The sequence below is a fragment of the Panthera pardus genome, unplaced genomic scaffold, assembly GCF_024362965.1.
Source record: "Panthera pardus isolate Hobbes unplaced genomic scaffold, ASM2436296v1 HiC_scaffold_2, whole genome shotgun sequence".
Lineage (NCBI taxonomy): Eukaryota > Metazoa > Chordata > Mammalia > Carnivora > Felidae > Panthera > Panthera pardus.
In genome coordinates this window covers 122,285,549-122,312,062 of record NW_026526765.1, presented here as the reverse complement: position 1 = coordinate 122,312,062, position 26,514 = coordinate 122,285,549, and the positions used below count along the sequence as shown (strand labels likewise).

General features: G+C 34.2%; 1 protein-coding gene across 3 annotated transcripts in view; it reads left to right on the top strand.

The window, feature by feature from the left end:
• ANKHD1 (ankyrin repeat and KH domain containing 1) overlaps positions 1-26,514 on the top strand; it is a 131,451-nt gene that overhangs the window by 73,896 nt on the left and 31,041 nt on the right. For all 3 annotated transcript variants that reach the window (XM_019424381.2, XM_019424382.2, XM_019424380.2), the window contains 5 exons: positions 8,811-8,898; positions 11,963-12,090; positions 12,291-12,434; positions 13,723-13,825; positions 21,650-22,408. In XM_019424381.2, coding sequence (XP_019279926.2) covers positions 8,811-8,898; positions 11,963-12,090; positions 12,291-12,434; positions 13,723-13,825; positions 21,650-22,408 — 1,222 coding nt within the window. The remainder of the gene's footprint in view (positions 1-8,810; positions 8,899-11,962; positions 12,091-12,290; positions 12,435-13,722; positions 13,826-21,649; positions 22,409-26,514) is intronic.

Here is a 26,514-nt window from a genome sequence, read left to right as displayed (position 1 = left end):
CAGAGGGAAAGTCTCAGTTACCAAATCCTTTGCTTTCAACTTTTTTCATAAAAAATTCAAAACTCAGATAGATGTAGGGAGATATGTTAGATTGTTTTTTATATAATCCTCAAACAAACAAAAAAATTAGTTTAGTGAAACATTGACTCTATTATTCATGCCGTTAATTTCTATAAAGTTAAAATTATTTTCATAAAATTGTCCCCTGTAATATCATTCTGAAATTGGTTTTTAAGAAGGTGAATGCATAAGCAAACTTTTCTTTTGAGAAAATGTGTTAGATTTGTACTGATGATTTTAAGCAAACTTAGTATCCATTTTAATGCAGAGAGATTTGTTTAAACTAAGGAGCAGTGCTTAATTTTAACATTCAGAATAAATTGTGATTGTATCACAATTAGCTTAGACCTTCTAAAATAAACTTCCTAGTATCAAGCTGCTCTTAGTCACAATGCTTATTAAACATCTTCATTATTGGCTTATTGAGTACGAAGTTGTTATATTCATTCTATTTTGAAAAAGTAAATATATTTCACAGAATATTATGTGAAAATATGAACTTTAGTTGTATACTATCTTAGGCTCCAATCAAGAATGTAAAGCTAAATGTTATTTCAGATGAAGTATTTCTTTCTCCCTAGATTTATTATAGGAAATCTGATTATAAGTCTCTCTCTCTGGCTGTAAGTCTCAAAACTTGAGATGCTTTTTTTAAAATGAGGTTTGTGGCCCCCTTTTAGAAGTTGAAAGTTAGCAGATCCGAAATGGGGAATCTGCATTATAAATGATATCCCAGGAGATTCTGATGACAAGTTTTCCATATTCCACACTTTGAGACATTGCTAGAGTCCATAGATTATTCTGTATCACTGCTGAGTTCTGTTCCTTTTCCATCTTGGCTTTATAATCCATCCTTCTTCCTCCATCCAAACTGAGAAGTTTGGTTTTTCTCTTTGTTATTTGTGATTTTTAGAGACTGAGCTAAACACAAGCCCTAGACTAGTGTCACAATCTTTTTTGCATTTCATGTTCTCCTGAGGGATATGAATAAGATCAGTAACAGCACATCACTCAGGTAATAATTAAAATAACAGTGGTGGATTGAAAGAACATACCCCCCGGGGAAGTCCATCAGAATCCTGTAGTACATATATGGTATAAAACAGTCTCCTTTACTTCCCTGTGATTCTGGTCCTTCCCTTGACAATGTCCTCCTCCAACTCCAAGAAGTGCTGCCTCTATGATATAGTTACAATCCTTAGATGTATACCTTGGATATGGCTGTGAGTTTAAAGGAAATCACTTATTTACAAAAATAATAAAGTTTGTTTTCAATTAAATTTTGTTATCTAAGCCCAAATGGGAAAAAAAAAACAAAAAACAAAAAACTACGCCTTTTTTCTCCTAGTGCTTATTCATCAGAACCAGAACTTTGCAGTGTATTTTTCACGGATAAGATTTTAGGGGACTTATCAGTTCTAATTATTCATTTATCAGTATATTTCAACCATGAGTGATTAGCTACCTTAAGTAACTTTAAATATGACCTCCCACTTTTTAACTATTAACTTTTTATTAAAGAATAACGTATACATATTTTTTTAGTTTAACTGTTGAAAGCTGGAAAACTTTTACCTATTTTTTTCTTGGTCTAAAACTATTTGTGAAATACACAAAACTCCTAATACATTTTTTTAAAGGCCAAGTTCTCTCTGTCTAGGTTATTGTGTGTTTAATGAGTCCTTTTCAGCTATTTCAAGCTTGTTTAAATATAGGTACAAATGACTTCCAGTCAAGAAGGTAAAGTCAGTGTTGGTCTGTTTTGAAACCTCTCTGCTCTCTGTCATTTTCAAGTCCATAGATACAAGTAAAATATGGGAGCTATATTAGACTAAAAATATGTAGCTGTATTAGAAACAAGATTTTAAAAGTCTGGAGTCTGGACTAGAAATGGATCATGGCCCCACAGCTGAAGCTGTAGGCCCAAGGAGAATTAAGAGTAAAAAAACCAAAACAAAACGGAGTGGGAGGGGTTGGGGACTGGCATGTCATTTTCTGTAGGGACATAGGGACCGAATGCATAATAGACAGAGAGGCCAGCAGATCTACTCTGCTAGATTGAAGCAAGGAGCTGGACCTTATTGCCCTACCTATGAACAAAGATGGAAAAAAAATAAACCCTCCAAGCAACTGCCATTGGTTGCGATTAGAAATTATCTACTTGTTCTTGGTAGAATGAAGATGCAAACATAACACTCTAAATAAGAACTGGGAGGCCACTGGTTTTTGATTTAGTGAGCGGAACTGAAATTACTCCATAAGACTGGAAATTTAAGTTGCCAATGAAAGATCTACTTTTGAAATGGACTTTAAGGACCAGATTCAGGCAAGTTTCAAACCATCTGATGAGAAGGGATAAACCTATGGATGGAAATAAAAGAAACAACTCCCATGCAAAATGAGCTTTTCAAACAAAAAAATTATGACGTTCAAGACCAAATCTACATCAAAAGATAGTCAAAATGCAAACAAACAAAAAGTTAGCAAAGCAGCAGAATACAAGCCCAGGCAACTGAAAGAAAAGACTTTAAACATGCTTATTTTAAGCTATAACCAATAGCCATAAAACAATGTGAGAAAATGAAATGAAAGCCAGTAATTATGAATTAACAGACGGGTATGAAATAAAAAATTTAAACTTTGGGGAGAAAGTTGTGGAAATAAAAATTCAACATATGTTACATAGTATATTGGACATGCTGAATAAAAATGAGTGAATCAGATGACAAAACAAGAAATAACACGATATAGCATAAAGATAAAGAAATGGGAAATATGAAAGAGAAACTGAGAGAAAGGGTAGATTGAGATGCTCTACCACACATCTCTTTGAAGTTCCTGAATGAGAGGACAGAGATGCAAACAAAGCAGAGGCAATGTTTGAAGAGCTAATGGTAGAGAATCTTCTGGAATTGAAGTTAGACATGAATCCTTGGTTGAAAAATTAATCACTAAGCAGAACAAATGAAGCTGTAGAATTTGAAAGATAAAGAACAGTATCTTAAAAGCTACTAGAGGAAAAAAAATGCTTTACTTCAAAGGAACAACGATCAAACTTTGACAGCAGACTCTCATCAACAGTAATAATCACAGAAGACAATGGGAAGTAATATCCTCCACATACCAAGAAAAAAAAAATAGAGTTCTGTATTCAGCCACTATTCCAGAGAAGGAAAAATAAGCTTATTTTAAGATCTACAAAGAATAAAAGAGCTTATCACCTCAGATCCTTGCCAAAAGAACTACTAAAAGATATGTACATCAATAAGGAGAGAAATATATCCTGGAAGGAAGGCGTGGGATGCAAGAAGCTACGGTAAGCAAAGAAATTAGTGAAACATATTATAAATAAAAATTTATAAATACAAAACCCAAATTTTTATGCTTAAAACCAAAGTAATACTAAAATTCTAGGCAGCAATAGCATGAAATTCAGAAGGATGTGTTAGAAGGTGGAAAGGCCACACTAGAGCCCCTGTGTTGTTCAAGAGAAGAGGATCAGGTACTGGAAAACTTGACTTTTTTTTTTTTTTTAATATCAGTAATCAGAACAAACATAAACCTATTGGGCACAGCTGTTAAAGGCAGAGATTTTGAATTAGATGAATAATACCAAAATCTAGCAAATTCTGTTTTCGGGGGATAAATCTAAAGACAGTGATAGAGAAAGGTAGACAAAGTGATGGAAAAAGTATTAAGGCAGTATTAATACCAGATGAAGTAGAATTTTAAGTAAAAAGCATTTTTAGAGATAAATGGTCCCAACTGATCATAACAATCAGTTACTAATCAGTAACTAACGATCTTCTCTCTAAGTAAAATAGAAAATTACAAAGTTACAAGAAAAATAGGTCTACATTTGTGGTGATAGGATTTTTCCATACACTTCTGTATGAAACTGATCAAATAGACAAAACAATTGTTAAGAATAGAAAACTCAAATTTTCTTTTTTGTAATAGTTTTTTTGTTTTTTTTGTTTGTTTGTTTGTTTTGTTTTGTTTTTTTTTTTAAATTAGAGTGCGAGAGAGGGTGGAAGAGGAGCAGCTGGAGAGAGAGAGAGAGGGAGAGAGAGAGAATTTTAAGTAGGCTCCACACTCAGTGTAGAGCCTGACATGGGGCTCGATCTCATGACCCTGGGATCATAACCTGAGCCAAACCAAGACTCAAACACTCAACTGACTGAGCCACCCAGGTGCCCCAAATTTGGTCTTGTAAATAGAGCTAACATTGTTTCCACTATATATGCTATATATATTCTTTAACAACACATGGAACACATATAAAAATTGTCCATGTTTTATGCCACAAAAAGTCTTTAAAACAAACTTACTAGTCATATGGGCTACATTTCTTTGGTCTCTATTGCTTTAAAATTACAAATCAACAATAAAAATTTTTTTAAAATCCCATACACCTGTAAAATGAAGAAAGATACTTTTACATAGTGCATGGGTTAGAGACAATCACAGTTATAATCATAGTAAAAATTACAAAGAAGTTATCACAAAAACTACACATCAAAACTTAGGTAAGAGGATACAGCTAAAGTGGTCCTTAGAAGATAATTTTTTATATTATATAAAATGAAAGTAAATGAGGCTAATAAAAAAACAACAGGATAAACAAGAAAGGAATAAAGATAAAAGCAAAATTTATAGAATAGAAAACAACAAAAAATAGGGATAAAAAAGGAAAAATAGGGGAAAAAAGCAAAATTAAAAGCTGATTTAACAACAAAACACAACTACTGAAATAGACAAAATAAGGCAGACTTTTTTTTTTAAAGGGGGAAAGGCACAGGTAAATGATAGAAATTTAAAGGTAGTTATAACTATATGATACATTAGAGATCTTTAAAATGTGTAAGGCAGTCAGTCATATGAACGTGAATCAGTTTGAATGCTGACATAAGTACTGATTTTTTTCTGTGAATATGTAAATTATCAAAATTGACTCATGAACAGGAAACCTCAATAGAACAGTAAGTGTTACACATTGAATTCAGTAGTTTAAAATCTAATCCAATGAAGGTAAGAAGCCAGATGGATTTATAGGTGAGTTTTACCAAATGTTCAAGGAACAAATGAACTCTTTATTATTCTAGCTATTCCCCAAAACAGAGAAAGAAGCAATATTACAATGTCAATATTAAGTTTATAACCTTGGAAAATAATTTTCTGTGTTTATGAAGGAAAAATATCATAATTTATATGTTAAAGTTTGATTGATCTTGAACAAATATTGGCTGTGCTAACAAACCCAACATTCATAAGTAAGTAGTATATATTAATTTGATTCCTATTTTGGAGGGGGGCAAAGACTTTTTTTAAGTTTATTTATTTTGAGAGAAGCAGAGTGTGAGTGGCGGAGGGGCAGAGAAAGAGGGAGAATTTCAAGTAGGCTCCATGCTGTCAGCACAGAGCCCACACAGGAAACGGAGAACATGACTTGAGCCAAAATCAAGAGTAGGATGCTTAACCGACTGAGCTACCCAGATACCCCGATTCCTATTCTATTTTTATTATTATTATTTTAAGTTTATTTTGAGAGAGGGCATGAGTAGGGTAGTGACAGAGAGAGAGAACCCAAGGCATGCTCCCCACCGTCAGCACACAGCCCAATGGGGGGCTAGAACTCTCAAACTCTGAGATCATGACCTAAGCTGAAATCAAGAATCGGATGCTTAACCAATTGAGCCACTGAGGTGCTCCCTGCCCCATTCCTATTTTAAAAGAAAGATTTAATGGTCAGATATTTTGGGACAAATGATATATGTTGTGGGATTTACAGTATTGATTTTAGATGTGAAATATTATAATGCATTATAAAGTTGGGGCATTGTTTTATCAACCATTTTCTCAAACATAATAATGTTTCTCAAAACCAAAAAGTGCATGTATATATATTTATAGGGAGAAAAATACAACAGGCATCTTTTCACACCTTTCATTTCAGAAATTTGGTTAGTATGTTGAATTTTGGAATTTGACTTGGGGTGAGGATCTTGGGACTGTACTTTTGTGATTTCTTATCCTTTAACAGCTGTAGTAATGTTTGATATATGCAGACCTAACAGTTATTTTAAAAGTTTATTTTAAAGGAGGGCTTTCAAAATCTTTTGTCTTTGCCATTATTCACAGGACCTTGTTATGCTGATGGGTGTCATTGCTAGGCTTAAGAGATAAGAAAGAAAAAAAAAAAAAGGAAAAGTGATGTTATTATTGCCCACCCATGTTCTAATAACAGTGTATTATCAAATGCAGATAATGAATGTCTTACTCTGAGTTTAGCTACTACTCTTAATTTCTTGTCAAATTAACTTTTCTTTCTCTTATTTACCTAGTAGAAAATTAAAACTTCAAACCTCAGTACTATGAAAGGGAAGATTTGAGAGGTCAGTTACACTTAGGTTCCTTCTTGGTAAACCTTATTGAAACACGTCATTGTTTTAGACATTAGGTATATAATGGTAAGCAAAAATGGATGTGATTACTATGCTCATGGAGCTTACAGTTTAGTGGCAGAGACGTGTTAGCCAAATAGTTATACAAACTAATATATGATTGAAAGATGAAGGAGCGGTTCATATAGCTACGTCCATACAGATGGTCCCCGATTTATAATGGTTCACCTGGGATTTTTCGACTTTACAATGATGCAAAAGCAATATGCAATTGCAATATTGCAATATGCAATAAGCAGTATGCATTCAGTAGAAAGCATTCGAATTTTGAATTTTGACCTATTTCTGGGCTGGCATTATTTGTTAAGATACTCTTATAATGCTGGGAAGCAGCAGTGAGCAGCAGCTCCAGTGAGCCACGTGGTGTCAAGGATCTCAGGGATAAACAACCAATGCACTCACAACCATTCTGTTCTATGCATAGAATCATTTTCACTTTCAGTACAGTATTCAATAAGTTGCATGAGATATTAAGTACTTTATGATGAAGAAGGCTTTGTTCTTGGTGATTTTTTCCAACTGTGGGCTAACACAAATGTTCTGAGCATGTTTAAGGTAGGCTTAGCTAAGCTATAATGTTTAATAGGTTAGGTGTGTTAAATGCATTTTCTTATTTATTTATTTATTTATTTATTTATTTATTTATTTATTTAGAGGACGCAAGTGAGTGAGTGGCAGAGAGAGAATCTCACAAGGGGCAGAGAGAGAGAGAGAAGCAGGGCTCACCCAAAGCGGGGCTCGTGCTCACCCGATACAGGGCTCGTGCTCATCCGATGCGGGACTCGAACTCACAAACTGTGAGATCATGAACTGAGCCGAAGTCAGATGCTTAACCAACTGAGCCACCCAGGAGCCCCTAAGTGCATTTTCAATTTAAGATATTTTCAGCTTAAAATGGGTTTATCTGTACATGACAATCAAGAAGTCAAAACATTAATTTTATAAGAGGCTGAGAGATTCTACACTATCAAGATAAAAATATTAAAATCTCTTTTAGACTGTAATTCCCATCACTGCAGACCAGTTTGAAGTTTCCATTAGGTTGACAATTACTTATTTCTCATTGTTAGTTTGCCCATGTTGTAGATTAGGTATAGTTATATAAACTGACTAAGTTGCATCCTATTGGCAAAGCACACTAAGTTTTTTGGTTCATTTATTTTGAGAGAGAGAGCATGTGTGCACATGCGAGTAGGGGAGGGGCAGAGACAGAGGTAGAGAGAGAATCCCAAGCTGGCTCCGTGCTCAGCACAGAGCCCGAAGAGGGGCTTCATCTCACAAGTGTGAGATCATGACCTGCACTGAAATCAAGAATTGGATTGGATGTTTAACCGAATGAACCACCTAAGGCGCTCCAGAGCACACTATTTTTAAGTTGACTGTGTGGTAGCTAAAGGGTTCTGAGTTAACTAGAATAGAGCTGAAGTAAAGCTTGAGTTAATTACTGTTCTTTATCAAGTTTTTCTTAGTAGCAAAAGAGGACCAGAACAACAGAAGTTAATGCTTGCATAGATAATGAAAGAGGGGATAGGTGAGTGAACTTTTCATGGAAGCAGTTTATCAGCTACATTTTCATACTGAGATGAATATAGTAAGAGTTTACAGTTCTTCCAACAGGACTACTTACTACATAATATAAGCAAGCTCCTTTTAGTGGCATTTGATATTTGGATGGTTGGAAGCTGTTTTATCGTTCACTTCTCTTGCTGGCAAACTTCCTAAAAGGAACAGCAATCTTTCTGCTATTATAAAACTGTTGTTTTTGCCTTTCACTACTTACATATTTAATTTCTAAAACAATGTCTGCTCATTGGTATATTTTTCTTTTCCCTTTTTTCTTGAAATACCATAGTGTTTTACTATAGGGACTGGTTTCTGCCCTTTGATAGAGTTCTTATTGGTTTCTAATCTGTTAGGATCACAATCTTCCTGCTCACCTGTATGACTAAGGTTCCTTTTTCATAATTCATATGAATAGTTAGGAAAACATCTTTTTAGCCTTATGCTTAGAAAAATGCAGCTATTTCTCTTTGAGGATCAAACTGAACATAAGTATTATCTTTAAATGCTGTTTGGTATGCAAAACTGAACTTGCCCTTAAAAAAGTTACACCATCTAGTGTGGACTGAAATTAATCCTACATTTTGTAGGAATTGAAATGGGTAGTATAAGTGGCTACATTGAGTAAGTATTAAATCTCTTATTTATCATGTCATTTGTACTAAGTGTTTAAAATGGATGGTTAATGAATTGGCACTGATGGATTATTTTTTGTTTCTTTAATAGGAACATGAATCTGAAGGTGGAAGAACACCTTTGATGAAAGCTGCAAGAGCTGGTCATTTGTGCACTGTGCAGTTTCTTATTAGCAAAGGTAAGGAAAATATAAGTCATCATCTGTAGAAGCTGTGATTTCTGGGGAAAAAAATCCTTAACTGCTTGTTTGTTTATTTATCTATTTTTATTTATGTGAAAGCGACTTTTCCTACAGTACAAGTATTGTATTCTAGTCTTTTTAGAAAATACTTTTTTAAGTTTATTTTTTGAGAGAGAGAGTGCACAAGTGGGGGGGGGGCAGAGAGAGAGAGGGAGAGAGAGAGAAACCCAAGCAAGCTCCGCGCTGTCAGTGCAGAGCCTGGTGCGGGGCTTGAACCCACAACTGTGAGATCATGACCTGAGCCGAAATCAAGAGCCGGACGCTTAACCCACTGAGCCAAGCAGGAACCTCGTATCATCACCTTTTCTTGCTGTTTTTTATTTAGTAAGTGTAGAGTTCATGAGGTACTTAATGGGATTTTTCTTTATTAGTTTTGAGTTTGAAGTTCATCAACCAAGTAGCATATTATTGCTCCCAAAAGTTGGAAAAGCCAAATATAAAATATCCAGCTATATTTAGTAGAGTATTGTTCACCACTTAATGATAAGGAAGTTTTGCTGGAAGGTTGGGTGGGGAGGGGTGGAAGAAAGTCCACTACTATTGTTTACCATACACTTGAATTAACCAAGTATGCAAAGCTGTTCTTTATTAATTTTATATTCCTCTAGAAATTATATTATTAAAATATATTCTAGCAAAGAAGTTCAAATGATGAGTGAAAAGGTAGTTCAAGACTGTTTATTATGAAAAAGTGAAACACTGCTAAAGCCATGTTAGGTTGAACCATATAAAACTGTCGTTTTATATATCAAAAACGGTAATATCAGCAATTTCATTTGGTTCAGCCTCTGTGTATAGTGTTAGAGGTACTCTGGCATCTGATGAAAGATCCTGGGGTAGGATGCTAAAATGCAAGGAAGGTCTTTCTGCTCAGGTGATGTTATGTTTTGTGAAATAAAAATTTTAGATAAAAATAAAAATTTGATATCTACATTCCAGCAAAACGTGGGACATTTTGTGTTATTTAGAAAGCAGTATAAAATTTTATCATTTTAAATATACTTTTCTTCTTTAATTGGATACAACTAGGTTTCTTTTTATTTATTAAAAAAAATTTTTTTTACATTTATTTATTTTTGAGAGACAGAAAGAGACAGAGCACAAGCGGGAGATGGGCAGAGAGAGAGGGAGACACAGAATCCGAAGCAGGCTCCAGTCTCTGAGCTGTCAGCACACAGCCCGATGCAGGGCTCGAACCTATAAACCGTGAGATCATGACCTGAGCCGAAGTCGGATGCTTAACTGACTGAGCCACCCAGGCGCCCCATCTTTTCTTTTTATTTAAAAAAATGTTTTTAATGTTTATTTACTTCTGAGAAAGAGAGAAAGAGAGACAGAGCACGAGCTGGGGAGGGGCAGAAAGGGAGACACAGAATCCGAAGCAGGCTTCAAGGTCTGAGCTGTCAGCACAGAGCCCAATGTGGGGCTGGAACTCGTGAACTTCAAGAGCATGACCTAAGCTGAAGTCAGTTGCTTAACTGACTGAGCCACCCAGGCTCCCCTAGGTTTATTTTCTTAATGTCACATTTTTGTTATCAAATAAAGCATATCTTTACACAATGTTATAACATAGTCTGTAAAAGCAATTTACCTCAAACATACTGAAGTAATAATAAACAAATGGGTAACCTTTGGAATTCTCGCATGCGCCTTTACTAAGGAAGTTATCTAATCATACCCTGTGACAACTCTGCTAAGCATGTAATTAGGCTTGTCAGGAGGAGGAACACATTGATTATAGCCTTCCTTGGCTGTAGTAGCTGCTAACCAATCCTACCATCTAAATTTATTATTATTAACAACCTTAAAACTAATTTCATGTTGCTAATGTAAGAATGTTTATTGGTGTGTCTTGCCCTTCCCAAAAGGCACTTTTATGTGAGTTAGGATTAGGTTCAACTGGATATTTCTGAAAATTAAATAAATTAATTATAGCAGTGGGGCGCCTGAGTGGCTCAGTCGGTTAAGTGTCCGACTTTGGCTCAGGTCATGATCTCACGGTTCGTGAGTCCGAGCCCCGTGTCAGGCTCTGTGCTGACAGCTCAGAGCCTGGAGCCCGCTTCAGATTCTGTGTCTAAGAAAAGATTTTGCATTTAGACTTTGTTCAGGTCGTGTTGAACAACGCTTCTGAACAACTTACTAAATAGCCTTTCAGATAACATTTTTGGATATTGTCTTCTCTCCATATCCAGGTCCCTCTGACTCTTAAATTATACAATATGAAGAATTATATATCTCTTAGTGTCTTTGAAACATTTTAAGAGTGACATATAATATTATTTGAGGCTTTCATTAACCTGTATATATTTATTAATCTTAGTCTTCTAGATTTTCCATTTTAAAAGTGATATTGAATGAACGAACTACAGCTACGTGCAACATTGTGGATGAATCTCACAAATATTAAATTGGGCAGGGGCGCCTGGGTGGCTCAGTTGGTTGAGCGTCCGACTTCAGCTCAGGTCACGATCTCACGGTCCGTGAGTTCGAGCCCCACGTCGGGCTCTGGGCTGATGGCTCAGAGCCTGGAGCCTGCTTCCGATTCTGTGTCTCCCTCTCTCTCTGCCCCTCCCCTGTTCATGCTCTGTCTCTCTCTGTCTCAAAAATAAATAAATTTAAAAAAAAAAAAGAAAATTAATTAAATTGGGCAAAAGAAGCCAGACACAAAAGAGTATACTGTATGATTTCATTCATATAAAGTTCAAAAACTAATACCAGTTTGGCAGTCAGGATAGTAGTACCATTGGAAGCGTGGGTAGTGACAAAGAGGGCACAAGGTGTGGGACTTCTGGTATGTGGATAGTGTTCTGTTTCTTTATCTGGGTGCTGGTTACACAGGTGTGTTCACTTTGTAAAAAATTTTCAACTGTACACTTAGGATTTGTTTGCTTTTTTTTTTAATTTATGTCATACTACAAAAAAACTCTAAAGTGATATTATTATCTGCAAACTTGACTTGATTCCAGCTTTCTCTAATTTTGCTGTTGATGTTTCTTTGAAGGTGCCAATGTGAATAGGGCTACAGCCAATAATGACCATACGGTAGTGTCACTGGCTTGTGCAGGAGGTCATCTGGCAGTTGTTGAGCTACTCTTGGCTCATGGAGCTGACCCTACTCATCGACTCAAGGTATTCTACTTAAAAATAAGTAAATAAATAGTTTTTATTAAGAGATAATGAAACTATGCTTGCCTCATCTCGGTGCTTAATATTCATTACTGTTTATAAATGAATGTTGGTTGTAGGCAGGTTGCCAAGAAACTAAATGTCTGTAGCAGTCATAAGCAGAAATTTGCAGATAATTAATTAATAGCATCAATTTTTCTCAGGATGGCTCTACAATGCTCATTGAAGCTGCAAAAGGTGGCCATACAAATGTTGTTTCTTATCTGTTGGATTATCCGAACAATGTTCTGTCAGTTCCTACTACAGATGTGTCTCAGCTCACCTCACCTTCTCAAGATCAATCTCAGGTAAAGTAAAACAGAGTTGATTTATAAATATAGGTTCTTCAAATCGATTGGGAGTTTTTGTTTAAAATTAATTTTAGGGGTGCCTGGCTGGCTTGGTCAGAAGAGCACACAACTCTTGATCTCAGGGTCGTGAGTTCAAGCCCCACGTTGGGTATAGAGATTACTTAAATAAATAAACTTAAAAATTAAATAAATAAATAAATAAAATTAAGTTTAAAACAATTTTTTTTTTTTTTTTAATTTTAGAAAAACAATGTGAGCTGGGGAGAGGGACAGAGGGAGAGAGAGAATCTTAGGCAGGTTTCACGCCAGTAAGGAACCTGATGTGAGGCTTGATCCCATAACCCTGGTAACATGACCTGAGCCAAAATCAAGAGCTGGACACTCAACTGATTGAGTCACCCAGGCACCCCAAAATAAAATTAGTTTTAAGCAAAATGGATTTGTTTTTCTTTTCTGTTACTTATTGAGATAAACATGATCCCAAATCTTTAAGGCTTATTTTCTTCAAAAGTACATGAAAATTTCTTATTATCTTACTCACTGAAAAAAAAATCCTTTTTACAAAACACTTAATACCAAATATAAATACAAACTTTCCAAGTTGTCATCATACTGTAGGGTTGTTTTTAATAAATACCTTAAGCATAATCTTGAACCAAGAGATAACTTCTTCCTGAGTACCTCCCAATACAGTATTAATTATTGTAGAGATAGCTACTTTTGTCAACCAGGGTATAGTTAACTAGGATATATGCATCAGAAATTCATTAAAGTAATTTATAAGCCTACCTAAAAATATGGAGAGACTGTAGAGTATACTAAGTATACAAAGTTCAGTGAAATCTTAAGTTTTTTTCCACAATGTTACCCTGAGAACTGCTAAAATACCACAATTTGGCGACTATGTTGGCTTTTCTTTTTTTTGACCCATACAGAATTTGAACAAGGGTAAATTGGCCAGTTAATATGTGACTTGTACTCTTAACTATAATCAGAACCAACAAGGCCCCAACAAGGCTTTCTCTCTAACAAGAGAGTAATACTAATTCTGTTTAGCTTAAATCATTCCCTGCTTATAGATTGCCGGAGCTTGTCCAATTCACTATTCACTATTCTCAGAAATTATTCTTTGGTGAGGCTTGCTTTCTTTTTTTTTTTTTTTTTTTTAAGAAACAAAAAAATGCATTTGGTGGCATATAAATAAAATCTAAATTTCCATTTCATTTAAGGGCCTCCTTTTTATTCTTTGGTCTGAGATGGTATTTTTTCTGAGTTAATTTTTTAGGTTCCACGTGTACCAATGCATACACTTGCCATGGTTGTACCTCCCCAGGAACCTGATAGAACATCACAGGAGAACTCTCCTGCCCTTTTAGGAGTACAAAAAGGTTAGTTATTGAATTATTTTCCTTAAAATGGGTATTTCATCACCTAATTAATGAATTCACAAAAGTACTTTAATGGTACACCATTAACTGTGTACCCAGGATTAATTGAATTAGGGATTTCTGACAAATGCTAGTAGTCTTACAGATTATTTGTAAATGAAAGAACATAAATACTAAGAAAAATGACTTCTAATTTTCTTGCTAACATACTGCTAGTTGGAGTTTTCATCTTGCACAGATGAAAATACTTTAAAAGCATATCAGGCTGTTGATTATATTACAGTAGCAAAAATTTATCAGGCATTCATTTTGCATTTGACAATTCTTTTGTTGAACAACAGTAAAATATGAGGAATGAAAATGTATGTTTGCTGTCTAGTTAAGTCTTAGTAGCACTTTTCAACTCTGGGAGTTAGAAGTTTAAGAATTATATGTAGTTTCTTTCATGTAATGCTGAATATGGTGGGCTTACATCTGTCATGTGAACCTGGACAAATAACTATCAAAAAGTATATACATGATATCCAAGTGAATATTAAGAAGGAGCATATATTATTTAAAGGACTTAAGTTTATGAGCTCTGATATTTTCCTGCTGTCTTCACTTGTAGATAGAAAGTACCTTCACTTGATAATCATGTGTAGTTGTCATATCTCTGAAATAAAGTAGGTAATATGTAAGGTATTAAAAACTACATAAAAACAAATTTATGAGCGTATTTCATTCAATATATAATAACCAAGCTTTAGATTTTTGAAATTACAGTGAAGTGTGTAAGTATATGTTAGTACCTCTAATATTATGATTTGAGAAAAGTTGGTTAGAGGTGACTATTATAGCAGCAAACAGAAGCTACTTTTAAATTATGTCAATTTTAGTAATTTAGAGTATTGAGGGCCATGATCAAGGATTAGTTCATTTCTAAACTATTAATTTCAGAGAGCAAATACCTGCAATCTCTCTGACTTAAGGTAGTTATGGAGTTTTCTATTGGACACTTAGCTATTCAAACTCTTCAAAAAATAAGACTGCTATTTTTTTTTAAGACTGCTTTTTTTAATCTTAACAAATAAAAAACAAATTAAGCATGTACTTGTTAAGGAATCTGAGTATCCTAACTGACTGACAGCCTTTAGTAAAATACTTAAACCTAAATGTCTCTGTTATTATAATTTTTTGTTTGGCTATACATTGTAGAAGACTATAGTAACTTTGGCTAAGGAAATTCAGTACTAAATAAGAAATGATTAAAAAATACATTAATAACACAGAGGCTGGAAACCAATTTGACAATAAATTTCATATATTGAAAAAAAAATAACACAGAGACACAAAAGAATCAAGAAATAAGCTAGGAAGGACATAAAGTGTCAACAGAAAAGAAGTAAAACATTTTAAATTCAGATTTAATATGTAAGGCAACAGAAACATTTGGGTAAGGTTTCTTTAAGTTGATGCTCAAGTGAGTAATCATATTTTTTAATTACTGAAAGACCTTCGTTACTGAGTATCTACTTATTTTCTTCACTCTGATGTTTTATTACTTACTGAATAGCATAAAAATGAACTAATTTTTTTAATCATCTTTCATTTTACTAAATTATTAGAGAAGGAAAAAATTAACACTTGTATTTAGACCCTTGGGTACTTGATGTTGTCAGCTGCCAGTGGCATTGCCAACCTAATAGTTCTTTACATAGAGCCAAACTGTGATAATCCACTGTATTAAGATGTTATTTTAATATAAATTATGTGCATCGTAGAGTATTATATCACTATGAATTAGGAAAAATTAGTTGGTGTTGTAAACGTACATACTGAATTATCCAGATAGATAGGAAAACATATCTTAAATTATGGAAGAAATATTATTACTTTTTTCTCCTTAAAGTGTCTTTTTCTCCTCAAAACTCTGTTATTTCTCTAAAGAAATTTCTTTGAGTGGTGAAATCTCTGTTCAATGCTCGTGTTTTTGTTTCTTCTAAGTCCTTAGACTATCTCTGTGTTTCATGTTTGATTAGGGATGGAGGAAGAGTTCTTACTCTTTAGGACTCTCTTCCTTTCCTAGCAATCATTTTTTAAGTTCTTAGAACATTTTACTTATGTCTGAAGTCTTTTTATTATTCATATCTGTATCCTTCTAGAACATATCATGCCCTTAAAACTTACCCAGGTATTTTGGGGCACCTGGGTGACTCAGTGAGTTAAGTGTCCAACTTCTGCTCAGGTCAAGATCTCACAGTTCATGAGTTTGAGCCCCACGTCAGGCTCTGTGCTGACAGCTCAGAACCTGGAGCCTGCTTAGGATTCTGTGCTTCCCCCTCTCTCTGTTCCTTCCCTCCTCATGCTCTGTCTCTGTCTCTCTCTCTGTCTCTCAAAATAAACATTAAAAAAAAAAAACAAAAAAAACTTACCCAGGTATTTTATATATATCCTACTCAGATATTCTTTTCTTTCATGATCCATGTGCTTCATTTGCCTAGGCTCCATCCATCTTGACCCATATTCTCCTTTTTTAGGCAACTAATCTCACTTATCCATGGTCGGTTTTCAAAGGAATCAGCATTCTAGGTGGTATCTGACAGAGGCCTCAAGATCACCTCTATAAACAAAATGTGAAACCAGGTGATAGTGGTATGCTCCGTTTTCTAGCATTATTTAGCTTTACTAACTATAGTTTTGAACGTTCAGTTGGGAAAGGATATGTAAATAATATCAACCTTTTGCCCTTCCAAATCAGTTTTGTAAATAAATTTGTTACTTAAAGCCACTCTTGCATCCAACTTATTTGTTGTAACTGGTTCTCCAGGAATTCTGAAAGATAGGACTCATAATTATCTTCTGCAGGTTGTACATCTTAGAACTAATTTGTTGCAAAACACTAAAATGATGTCAGGATAAACAAAACACATCTTTTGTGTGTACCTCAGGCCCTCTTGAGGAGTAATTTCTTTTCTCTGGAGTCCAACAACACTTTATGGGATCTTCCTTCAGACTCTGGTCACTCCTGCCTCTTCCCCTCCCCTTGGACTTCAAAGTGTAGAAAGAAGGTTGAGTTAATCATACTCCATTCCTGCTGCTTTATTGTCATGGATCCTCTTTTGTTTTATTTATTCTCTTTTCTCCCTCTTCCCATTCCCTTACTTCCCTAGTAGGCAATGACTCTACTGCGTTTGATGTGAGTTCTTTTGTTCTTATAAAATGTTTACTACTTTGTGTGTATTTTTGATTTGCATGACTGGTATTGTGCTATAGGTCGTGTTTTGTTATTTACTTTTCTCACTCAGCACTGTTTTAAAGATCTATCGATGTGTATCCACCTCTAGATTATTTCTACTGGCAACACAGTGCTTCACCCTGTATATTTTTCTTGTTTTACTTCTCCTTTTCCAGTGATGGGTATACCAAATTGCCTCTCATTCCCCACCACCACAGACAATGCTGTGATGAAAGTCATGGTACAGTCCCCTTGTGGATCTGTGTGAGAATTTCTTTGGGATATAATCAGGAGCAGAATCACCTGTCTGAGGAATGCATAATGTTTATCTGACAAAGTGCCACAAATTTGCTCTCCGGGATGGCTATAGAAGTTTACACTCCCACTAGTAATGCATAAGGGTTCCCTTATTATACACCCTCCTTCCCATTTCCATGCCTTCCAACCCTTGACTTAATTCTTACATTTGGATTTGTACATCTTTATCTCCCCTTTTAGACTGTAAGCTCCTCAAGGGCAGGGTTTATGTTGCTCATCTTTGTATGGCTCACTATGCCTTGCTTATACTAGATGCTCATATATTTGTTGAATAAATTAATGGTGCCAGGCTAAGAATTTAGATTATTCTAAAGACAAAAGAAAATTATTAAGAATTTTTTTAAGAAGAGAGACATTGCAATTAAAGAGGATGTGTAAAAAATTAAGAAGTAGTATTCTAGAGTGGTTCGGACAAGATCGGAAAAAATTTGAACATAAACTAAGAAATTAACATGCTGCTTTATATCCCAGAATTGTTTATTAGAGTAGGTAACATGAGAAGTTCTTATTTTTATATCAAATCAGTAAAATCGTATAGAAATTATATGTACAGTGAATGAAATTGAGTGTTCCTCTGGAAATTTTACTCCTAATGTTCTCTAGTTTAGCAGATTTCCATGTAATCATGCTTATATGGATTTACATATGCCTGAATTTAATCTTTTAACATATAGCTGTTTACAGTAAAAGGCAGAAAGTTGAACTAATCTTTTAGGATGTTACACAGATGCTCTGTCTTTGGACATGCTTGGTTATCCTTACTGTATTAAAGCTGTATAGCATGCCCTGTTACTTTGGGAAATTCTGAGATAGAAATTTAGGCATAAAGGCAAAATAAGTCTTTTCTAGGCCAGTGGCTTTCATTTTTGACACATTTTGACTGTGACCGTAACAGGAAATATTTTATATTGAAACTCAGAACACAATATACATCTGTTTACCCAAATACAAATTCCATTAGATAATATATACTCTACTACACTTGATGTATTGTGTTATTTTCAACTGTATTTCATCAACCTTTTTTTCCATTTAAGACCCAGTTGGGAGTGCTATTTCATTCTAGTAAGATGCTGTGTAGTAATGTAAGAAAGCAAGGGAATTGTGGAACAGCGCTTAAATGTCCTTACACAAAATCAAGTAAGGAAATATGAAACCAAATCCAGATCCATCTGTATGTCCTATAATTTTCTCTTTGGCCATTATTTTTTATTGCACACTATACTATTTTATACGTGAAAATAACTGATGGAATTAAGCTCATTTCAGTAGTAAACTAAATTTTTGTCAAATATATGTCTACCTCATTCCCTTACTGCACATAAAAGAAAGGCTATGTTTGAAACCGTCTCTGTGTTATGGTTTCCTATTACAAACTCTTAGTTTTATTGATGGTACAAAAGGGAAAGCTGAGGAAGTAGGATAAACACCAGACCAAAGAGTTAGATGTTGGTTTACCTATATTCCTAAATAGTACTTTATGATGTCTCTCACTGCTGCCAGTGAATAGATTTAATTTATTTGTATGCGACAGTGGGAGATGTTTTAAAAAGGTGGAACTCTTATTTTCTGGCATCTTACACAACTGCCTTCCTACCTACTAAAATTTTTGTTGCTAGAAGGATGCTTGTCACATTCTCTTCTTTTCCCAAACACAGAAGGTGTTGCTTTAACTTCTAGGAATAATTAGGTGACATTATTTGTGCTTCACCACCTTGTTTTATTCTTGATTTATAGCTTGAATTAGTGCTCTGTGTAGCTATGCAATCCCACTAACTCCATGATTACAGATACTCAGCCATTGGCTATTTTGGGAAGAACTGTTTTTTGTCCATTATTTTCCACCATCGTGTTCTTCCTGCTACATATGTCCTCAGCTTATAGTCTTTATATTCAGTTACATAAGTTACTTTTAGTAATCTTGTACTCTAAACTTCTTGGATTTTATTTGTTAACAAGATAGGGCTTGGGGTGCCTGGGTGGCTCAGTCCGTTAAATTGTTAACAAGATAGGGCTTGGGATGCCTGGGTGGCTCAGTCCGTTAAGTGTCTGACTCTCAGTTTTGGCTCAGGTCATGATCTCATAGTTTCATGAATTCAAGCCCAGCGTTGGGCTCTGTGCCGACAGCACAGAGCCTGCTTGGGATTCTCTCTCTCTCTCTCTCTCTCTCTCTCTCTCTCTCTCTGCCCCTCCCCCATTTGAACTGTCTCTGTCTCAATAATAAATGAATAAACTTGAAAAAAAAAAAAGATAGGGCATATTCCTGTTAGTAAGTATACTAGCGTGTTGTAAATAAAATTAATGAGCATTTAAAGGAACATTCATTCTTTGCAGAGCTACTAAATTGCTGATGTTATTGCATTTATTACACAATTGAAAATTTCTTTGCTGGGCTAGCAGATGTCTACATTGCTGTTTGTGGCAGTAAATCTCCTTTTTCTTACCTGTTGATTGTTATTAGGTACTTGGAACAGATAAACCAAACCATGAATTCCTGTAAGATCTTATAGTAGTTATTAAATTATCTCACAAATATAACAGCTTTTGCTCAGGAAGATTAAAGTCTTTACCCATCTCTTAGTTCAGATATAAAATTAAATATGGGCAATACATTTTGATGAGGGTTGCTTTCAAAGAATACTTCTCTTAAAGTGATTGCCATAATTTCAGAACTGTGGTGTCCTGACGCTGTTAAAGTCAATATCTAGGGGGAAAACTGTTAGACTTTTTCATTAATAACATGTTGAAGATGCTTGAGGTTCATGCAGTTTTGAGATCTCCGATTCTAGAAGAAAAAAACCAAAAAACAGTTGACGCTCTGATTTTTTTCCCTAGTGGTTTCATTACCCTCTTGTAATTCAGAGTATTTTAACATCAAATGGGTGATGACTTTTTCCTTTGGACTTGAGAATCATTGTGAATACGTTGGATGATCTTATTTTTAAAAACCTTAAGTTACTTATATTATTCATATATGTTGACTGCAATTCAAAATAGTAAACAACTATTTTTTACCCAGATCTTTTTTAAAAGCGGCTCTATTGTTGTTTAATTTACATACGTTAAAGGTCCTTCATTTTAAGTGTACAGTGCAGCGAGTTTTAGTAAATTTACAGAATTTTGTAACCATCACCACCATCTAGTTTTAATCTCTATCATTCTGAGACCTTCTCACTACTATAACCCCAAGCAACCACTACTTTTCTTTCTGTCTCTATAGATTTGCCTTTTTCTGTATAGATTTGATATAAATGGAATTGCGTAATATGTGATCTTTTGTGACTGTCTTCTTTCACTTAGTGTAATGTTTTCAAGGTTCATCCCCCTTATAGAATGTATCAGTAGTTTGTTCCTTTTTATTGCTGAATAGTCCCAATTCTTCCTAAACAGGAGGATTAAGCCTTGAGTATGCCTCAGAGTAGTTACTGTATGTTTTTTTTCCTTTTTATGTCCCAATGTTAGGATTGTTAATATTGATAATTATTTTGTAATGAGGGGAGTAACTTAAGTGCAATCCAAAATCTTAAAATAACACACATTTACTTCATTTTTAACATACACTGTCAGTATGAGAAATCCTATATGAGAAGCCTGGTTTCTCCTAGGGTAATACTCAGTTTCTCTCGTAGACTTTTACATGAAGAGTTTATTTAAATTCAGAATAATTGTCCTTTGTGACTTAAGTTTAATATAGTTTTCAGGTAAAGAAATGCTAAAGACTTATTAGTGGAAAGTTTTAGGATAGGTCCTGAAAAAACTGATTTCATGTTGTATTTTAATGTAACAAGACAAAGGTTTTGGCCACTTGAAAAATACTTTTCACTACTTTGATTTATAAGTTACAGTTTCCTGTAGTAACCTTTACTTGCACAGTTAATATTGTGAAGAAACAATTGAAAAGTTAAGCTAACACTGATGATATCCTCAACGCTATTTTAGATTTGACGTTCTTTAAAAGTCCAATCTACTAAGCAAAATTTCGAGATTTTTCCTCTTTGATTTCCTTTCTCCCGGACCTGTTTTAATTTCCAGAATCCTCCTATCCTAAAGATTCGATTTTTTAATTAAAAAATTCCCATTTTTTGAATTGGCAACATCCCAGTGTGTGCTATGTGAAATAGAGGAGTCTAGTCTTTAATCTGCTTCCCACCGGTGTGAGTCTTTGAACATTCATTTTACAGCATTAGTTAAAAGGGTTTTGGGAGGGAGGTCCGTGTGTGTGGGAGGGGGAGCTGATTTTTTTTTTTTTTTTAGCATGGCACTTTTTCAAACATTTTTCATGTGCTTAGGTACATCCAAGCAGAAGTCCAGTTCCCTGCAGGTAGCAGATCAGGACGTACTGCCACCTTTTCACCCATACCAGCCTTTGGAGTGCATAGTAGAGGAGACTGAAGGCAAGCTGAATGAACTGGGACAAAGAATTAGTGCTATTGAAAAAGCACAGCTTAAGTCACTGGAGTTAATTCAAGGTGAACCTCTGAACAAAGATAAGATAGAAGAACTTAAAAAGAACAGAGAAGAGCAAGTCCAGAAGAAGAAGAAAATACTGAAGGAACTGCAGAAAGTGGAAAGGCAGTTGCAGATGAAAACACAGCAGCAATTTACCAAAGAATACTTGGAAACCAAAGGTCAGAAAGACTCAGTATCTCCACAGCAGCAGTGCTCTCATAGCGGAGTCTTCCCAGAAGGGGAAGGAGATGGTAGTCTCCCAGAGGATCACTTTGCAGAGTTACCTCAGGTTGACACACTCTTATTTAAAGATAACGATGTTGATGATGAGCACCAGTCTCCACCATCGGCAGCACAAATTGATTTTGTCCCAGTCCAGCCTTTATCATCTCCACAGTGTAACTTTTCCGGTGACTTAGGTTCTAATGGGACAAGTTCTCTTGAACTTCAGAAAGTATCAGGTAATCATCAGCTTATAGGACAGCCTCAGATTGCTATTACTGGACATGATCAGGGGCTGTTAGTTCAAGAACCAGATGGACTAATGGTTGCAACTCCAGCCCAGACGCTTACCGACACTCTTGATGACCTGATAGCAGGTGGGTTAAGAAATATATCTGTAATAATTTCTCTTTAATCTGTGTGCTCAACTTCTTTACACGACCCTCCAAAGACACCAACCTGGTACTTTTCCATTGTAGACCTATCTTTGTAAAATTACTTATTCCTGGAGGTGTTTTGGAAGTGAATTTAACTAAGCCAGACAGCACTAATGCACAAAAGTGTGTTTTCCCCTCTTCTTTTTCGTTATTTGCAAAGGCAAAGAAATAAAATTGACATGATCTTTTATTTTAGAACTTTGGTATCAAAACCACCCTGTGGGGGGAAAAAATCATTAAAAAATTAAATTAAATTAAATTAAAAAAAAAAAGAAAAAAAAAAAGAAACCACCCTGTGGGGGCACCTGGGTGACTCAGTTGGTAGAGCATGCAACGCTTGCTTTCCAGGTTGTGAGTTTAAGCCCCATGATGGGTGTAGAGACTGCTTTAAACAAATGAGCAAAAACATACCCTGTGTTGTATCTTGGGTAGGAGACCTCTAAATAGAATTTCTTTGTAGGCCTTAGAGATATTCACGTAAGAATTATACGTTAAATTTTCCTGCTATTGATTTTCATATGTGGATATCGTAATTCTAAATTACATGGCTTTCTCTTTATTTATAATTATATTAGATCACTTTAATATTTGTAATTAAAAGGGATGTTCAGAGAAAACTACGCATTCCATGTTCTTGTATCTGTGGTCAGAAGATTCAAATTACCCTGAAGTTATCATCAACTGGATGATGATTTGGAGATTGGGATTTTCATATTTACTATCCTGATGAAAGCACACAGACAAAGACACCACACATACACACAGGAAAAGAGAAAAAGAAAGGCCTGATAACCTTAAAGTATATGTTTCTGTTTATTGTTGTGTGGAAAATTACAACTAGATTTGAAATGAGGTGCACAAGTTTACTTTCCCTTTCATTGTCCTTGCAGCAGTGGGAAAACAGTGCAATTAATCATTTACCTTCCTAAAGATGGCTGGTGAATGTATCACCTCCATGAGAGCCCAGTTCAGAAATGCAGCCAGAATGGCTGTTGACAGTGGATGAAGACCAAGAACTAAGATGTAGCTGGAGTGATATTCAAAGGCAGGCCAGTCCTCTGTCTCTTGATTGCAACATTTTTTTCCTTACTGTTGTCTGTTTCCTCTTGTCATATTCTCCTCCCCTCTTCCCATCCCAATTATGCTATCCCAGTTTCCTTTCTTCTTTTGTGAGCTTTTAGCCTTCCTAATCTTTGCTGAATCTTTAAAAATGTGGAATAAGCTTACTTAAATCAGGAATTATATTGGGCTTGTATATGACTTGTAATGGTTATAGAACTGTGATACTGCCTATGAGTTTCCTCTGATACGTAATTAGTATCACTGTGCAGAAGAGGAATATCTTAGTTTCCTAGAAAGAGAATAAAAATGCTGGGAAAGGTTTTAAGAAGTTAGATTCTTTATTCTTTAGTTTGGGTTTTTTATACCTGCAGCCAACAGTCGCTTAACTCAAATGAACTTTGTGTCATTAGCATTGAGAGTTGTTATAAATTATGAATAAACTCTTAAGAGTTCATTTATAGTTCTAATTTCTAATCTAATATAAGCAGATATTTGAGTGTCAAGTACAAATATGAATAATAATAATGAAACCAAGCATATGGGAATAAAATTTTTACGACTTAGGATTCAATAAGTAGCATTATAATGTTTGTAATTACATACTCAGTTTGCAGTTATGAAACCCACATTACTGCTCAATCTAGCTTTGTTGTAACTTAGAACTTGTCTTTTTTTTTTTTTTTTTTTTAAATAATGTAGAAACAGCTCTAAAAGGAACTTGAAAATATTAACTTTATGGTAGTATTTATGGGTGGTTCTTGTATGGGAGGTGAAATTTTATTTCATTCAACTATTTGTTAAATTGAAATGGTCTTTTATAAAGTTCAAAATATTTGTTTAGAAACATCTTTTATTTATATATGTTAATATAAACTATGAAAATTTAATTTCTGTTAGACATTAGTGATAGTTGGCCTATCATTTTGTACAATATTCTTTTATTAACAAGCTTTCACATATAAATCAACCAATAAATACAAAAGTTATCTTCATATAAAAATTTTCCATTTTTATGAAGGTTATCTGTTTTAAAATATATAGCAACAATTAAATTTCCTTTTTCAGTATGACAAACTTTCTCACTTAAAGTTAAAAAATGTTATTTTATTAAGTCCCGGTTTCTTTTAATTTTCTTTATTGAAGGTGAAAGAAATTAGACAAGGGTGGATTAGGTGAATACCTAATTCTACGATTGCATGCTATATTAATATATTAATAATGATTATAGATCAGGCCAAAGATGTAATTAATTTTACCCAAATTAAATCTAGTTCTCATCCCTTGTATTTAATAAAGGAGAGAATACTGTATATCTTACAGTTTTACTTTAGAGAATATCCATTAAATAATAGCAATAAATTTTGCTCTTTAAATATAGGAGTATTTTTTTCTTTATTGCTTGCATGGCAAAATATTTTCATGTAAATGAGTTGGTTAGATAAGTAATTTAGTAAGACGGTGACTTGATTAACTTAGTATTTTAGTGTATAGTCTTATATGTGTCATACTTGATATAGTCCCAGACAGAATGTATGTAAACTCTTGGTTGGGAGCATGGTTCTTCAGGTCCTTTCCTTGTAAAAATAAGTGTTGGGCTTTTAGAAGTTATCATAATGACAAGTGATTCTCAGTTCAAATGTATAGAACTAAGATTTAGAAATCTAAAATTCAAAATAGCTTTGACAATTGAGCATTTCTAGAAACATCTGGTAAAAATTTTATCATTAATATATAAAGATCAATTAAAAATCAAATAATATCAATTTATTCACATTTATTGAGCACTTACCATGTATTAAGCTCTGTGCTCAATGCTTTATATACATTATCTCATGGCTATTTATAATAATCTTATAAAATAGGTCCTTTTCCCACGTCTGTTTTTCTGTTGAAAAACTAAGACATATGGATATTAAGTTACTACTAGGTGCCAAGATTTAAACTCAGTTCAGCCATGTTTAAAAACCTTAAGTGTAATATGCATGCATCTGATTCATCTTGAAGTTCTGGATTTATCTTAAAGATATTTGTTATTTCCTTGGGCTTCTAAAAAAATGAACAGTTTCCCTTATTTTTATATAAAGATTTTATATATATGTAAGGTTTTATATAGTTTTGTGGCTAGCGCATTGTTAGTGTTGTTGGCACCTTAATAGGTTCTCTTAAAACAAATTCTCGTTCAAAAGTATATTGCTTTAAGTAATCTTATAGTATAATCTTAAGAATAAAAAGGTACTTAGGAAATCCTCTTATTTTTGAGAGAATTTGCAATAAAATACCTTTAAATAATTTCTTCTAATGTTAATATTTTACTTATAGGCTTTTATTTATTTGTATATATTTACTAAAGTTACTGTTATATAAAACAGATTATGGTAATTTTCTAAACTCTCACAGCATAGTTTATGTACACGTAGTGTCTGAGATTTTTATATAGTAAAGTTTATTATTATCTTCCATATTGCCTACAAAACCATGTTAAATTTCATAAAGAATTAAGTAGAATATTGCAGTTAGTTCTTCTATCACCCCATTTTAGGATAGTGCATAAATTTAATTTGAATTGTATAGTGACTTTTGTGGCAGCAATCTGTATTAGTCATTTTCAGAGACATTTCATTCAGAGGTAGGAAACGTTTTAGGGTTTATGAAAATGTAATAGTCCTGGTGTAATTTTATGTTAATAATACCTTTATTCCACATGTACCTTTTTAAATCTTGCTACTTTCTAGTCTTCATTACTTTTCGTATGTAATTAATCCTATTAAAGTCACTTTTGTGGAATGTTTCTGATTGTCATTATTGCAAAGAGGAAAAAATGTTTCTAGGATAATATTGTACAAAAATGTATGATAGTTGATATAACAACACATTTTTGGTAATAGAGCTGTTAAATGCACAAAAGTATTTTTTAAAAACCATCTCTGTGAAGAAGTCTTTTTTGTATCACATCTGACATAGTGCTCTAATCAGTTATTTAAAAA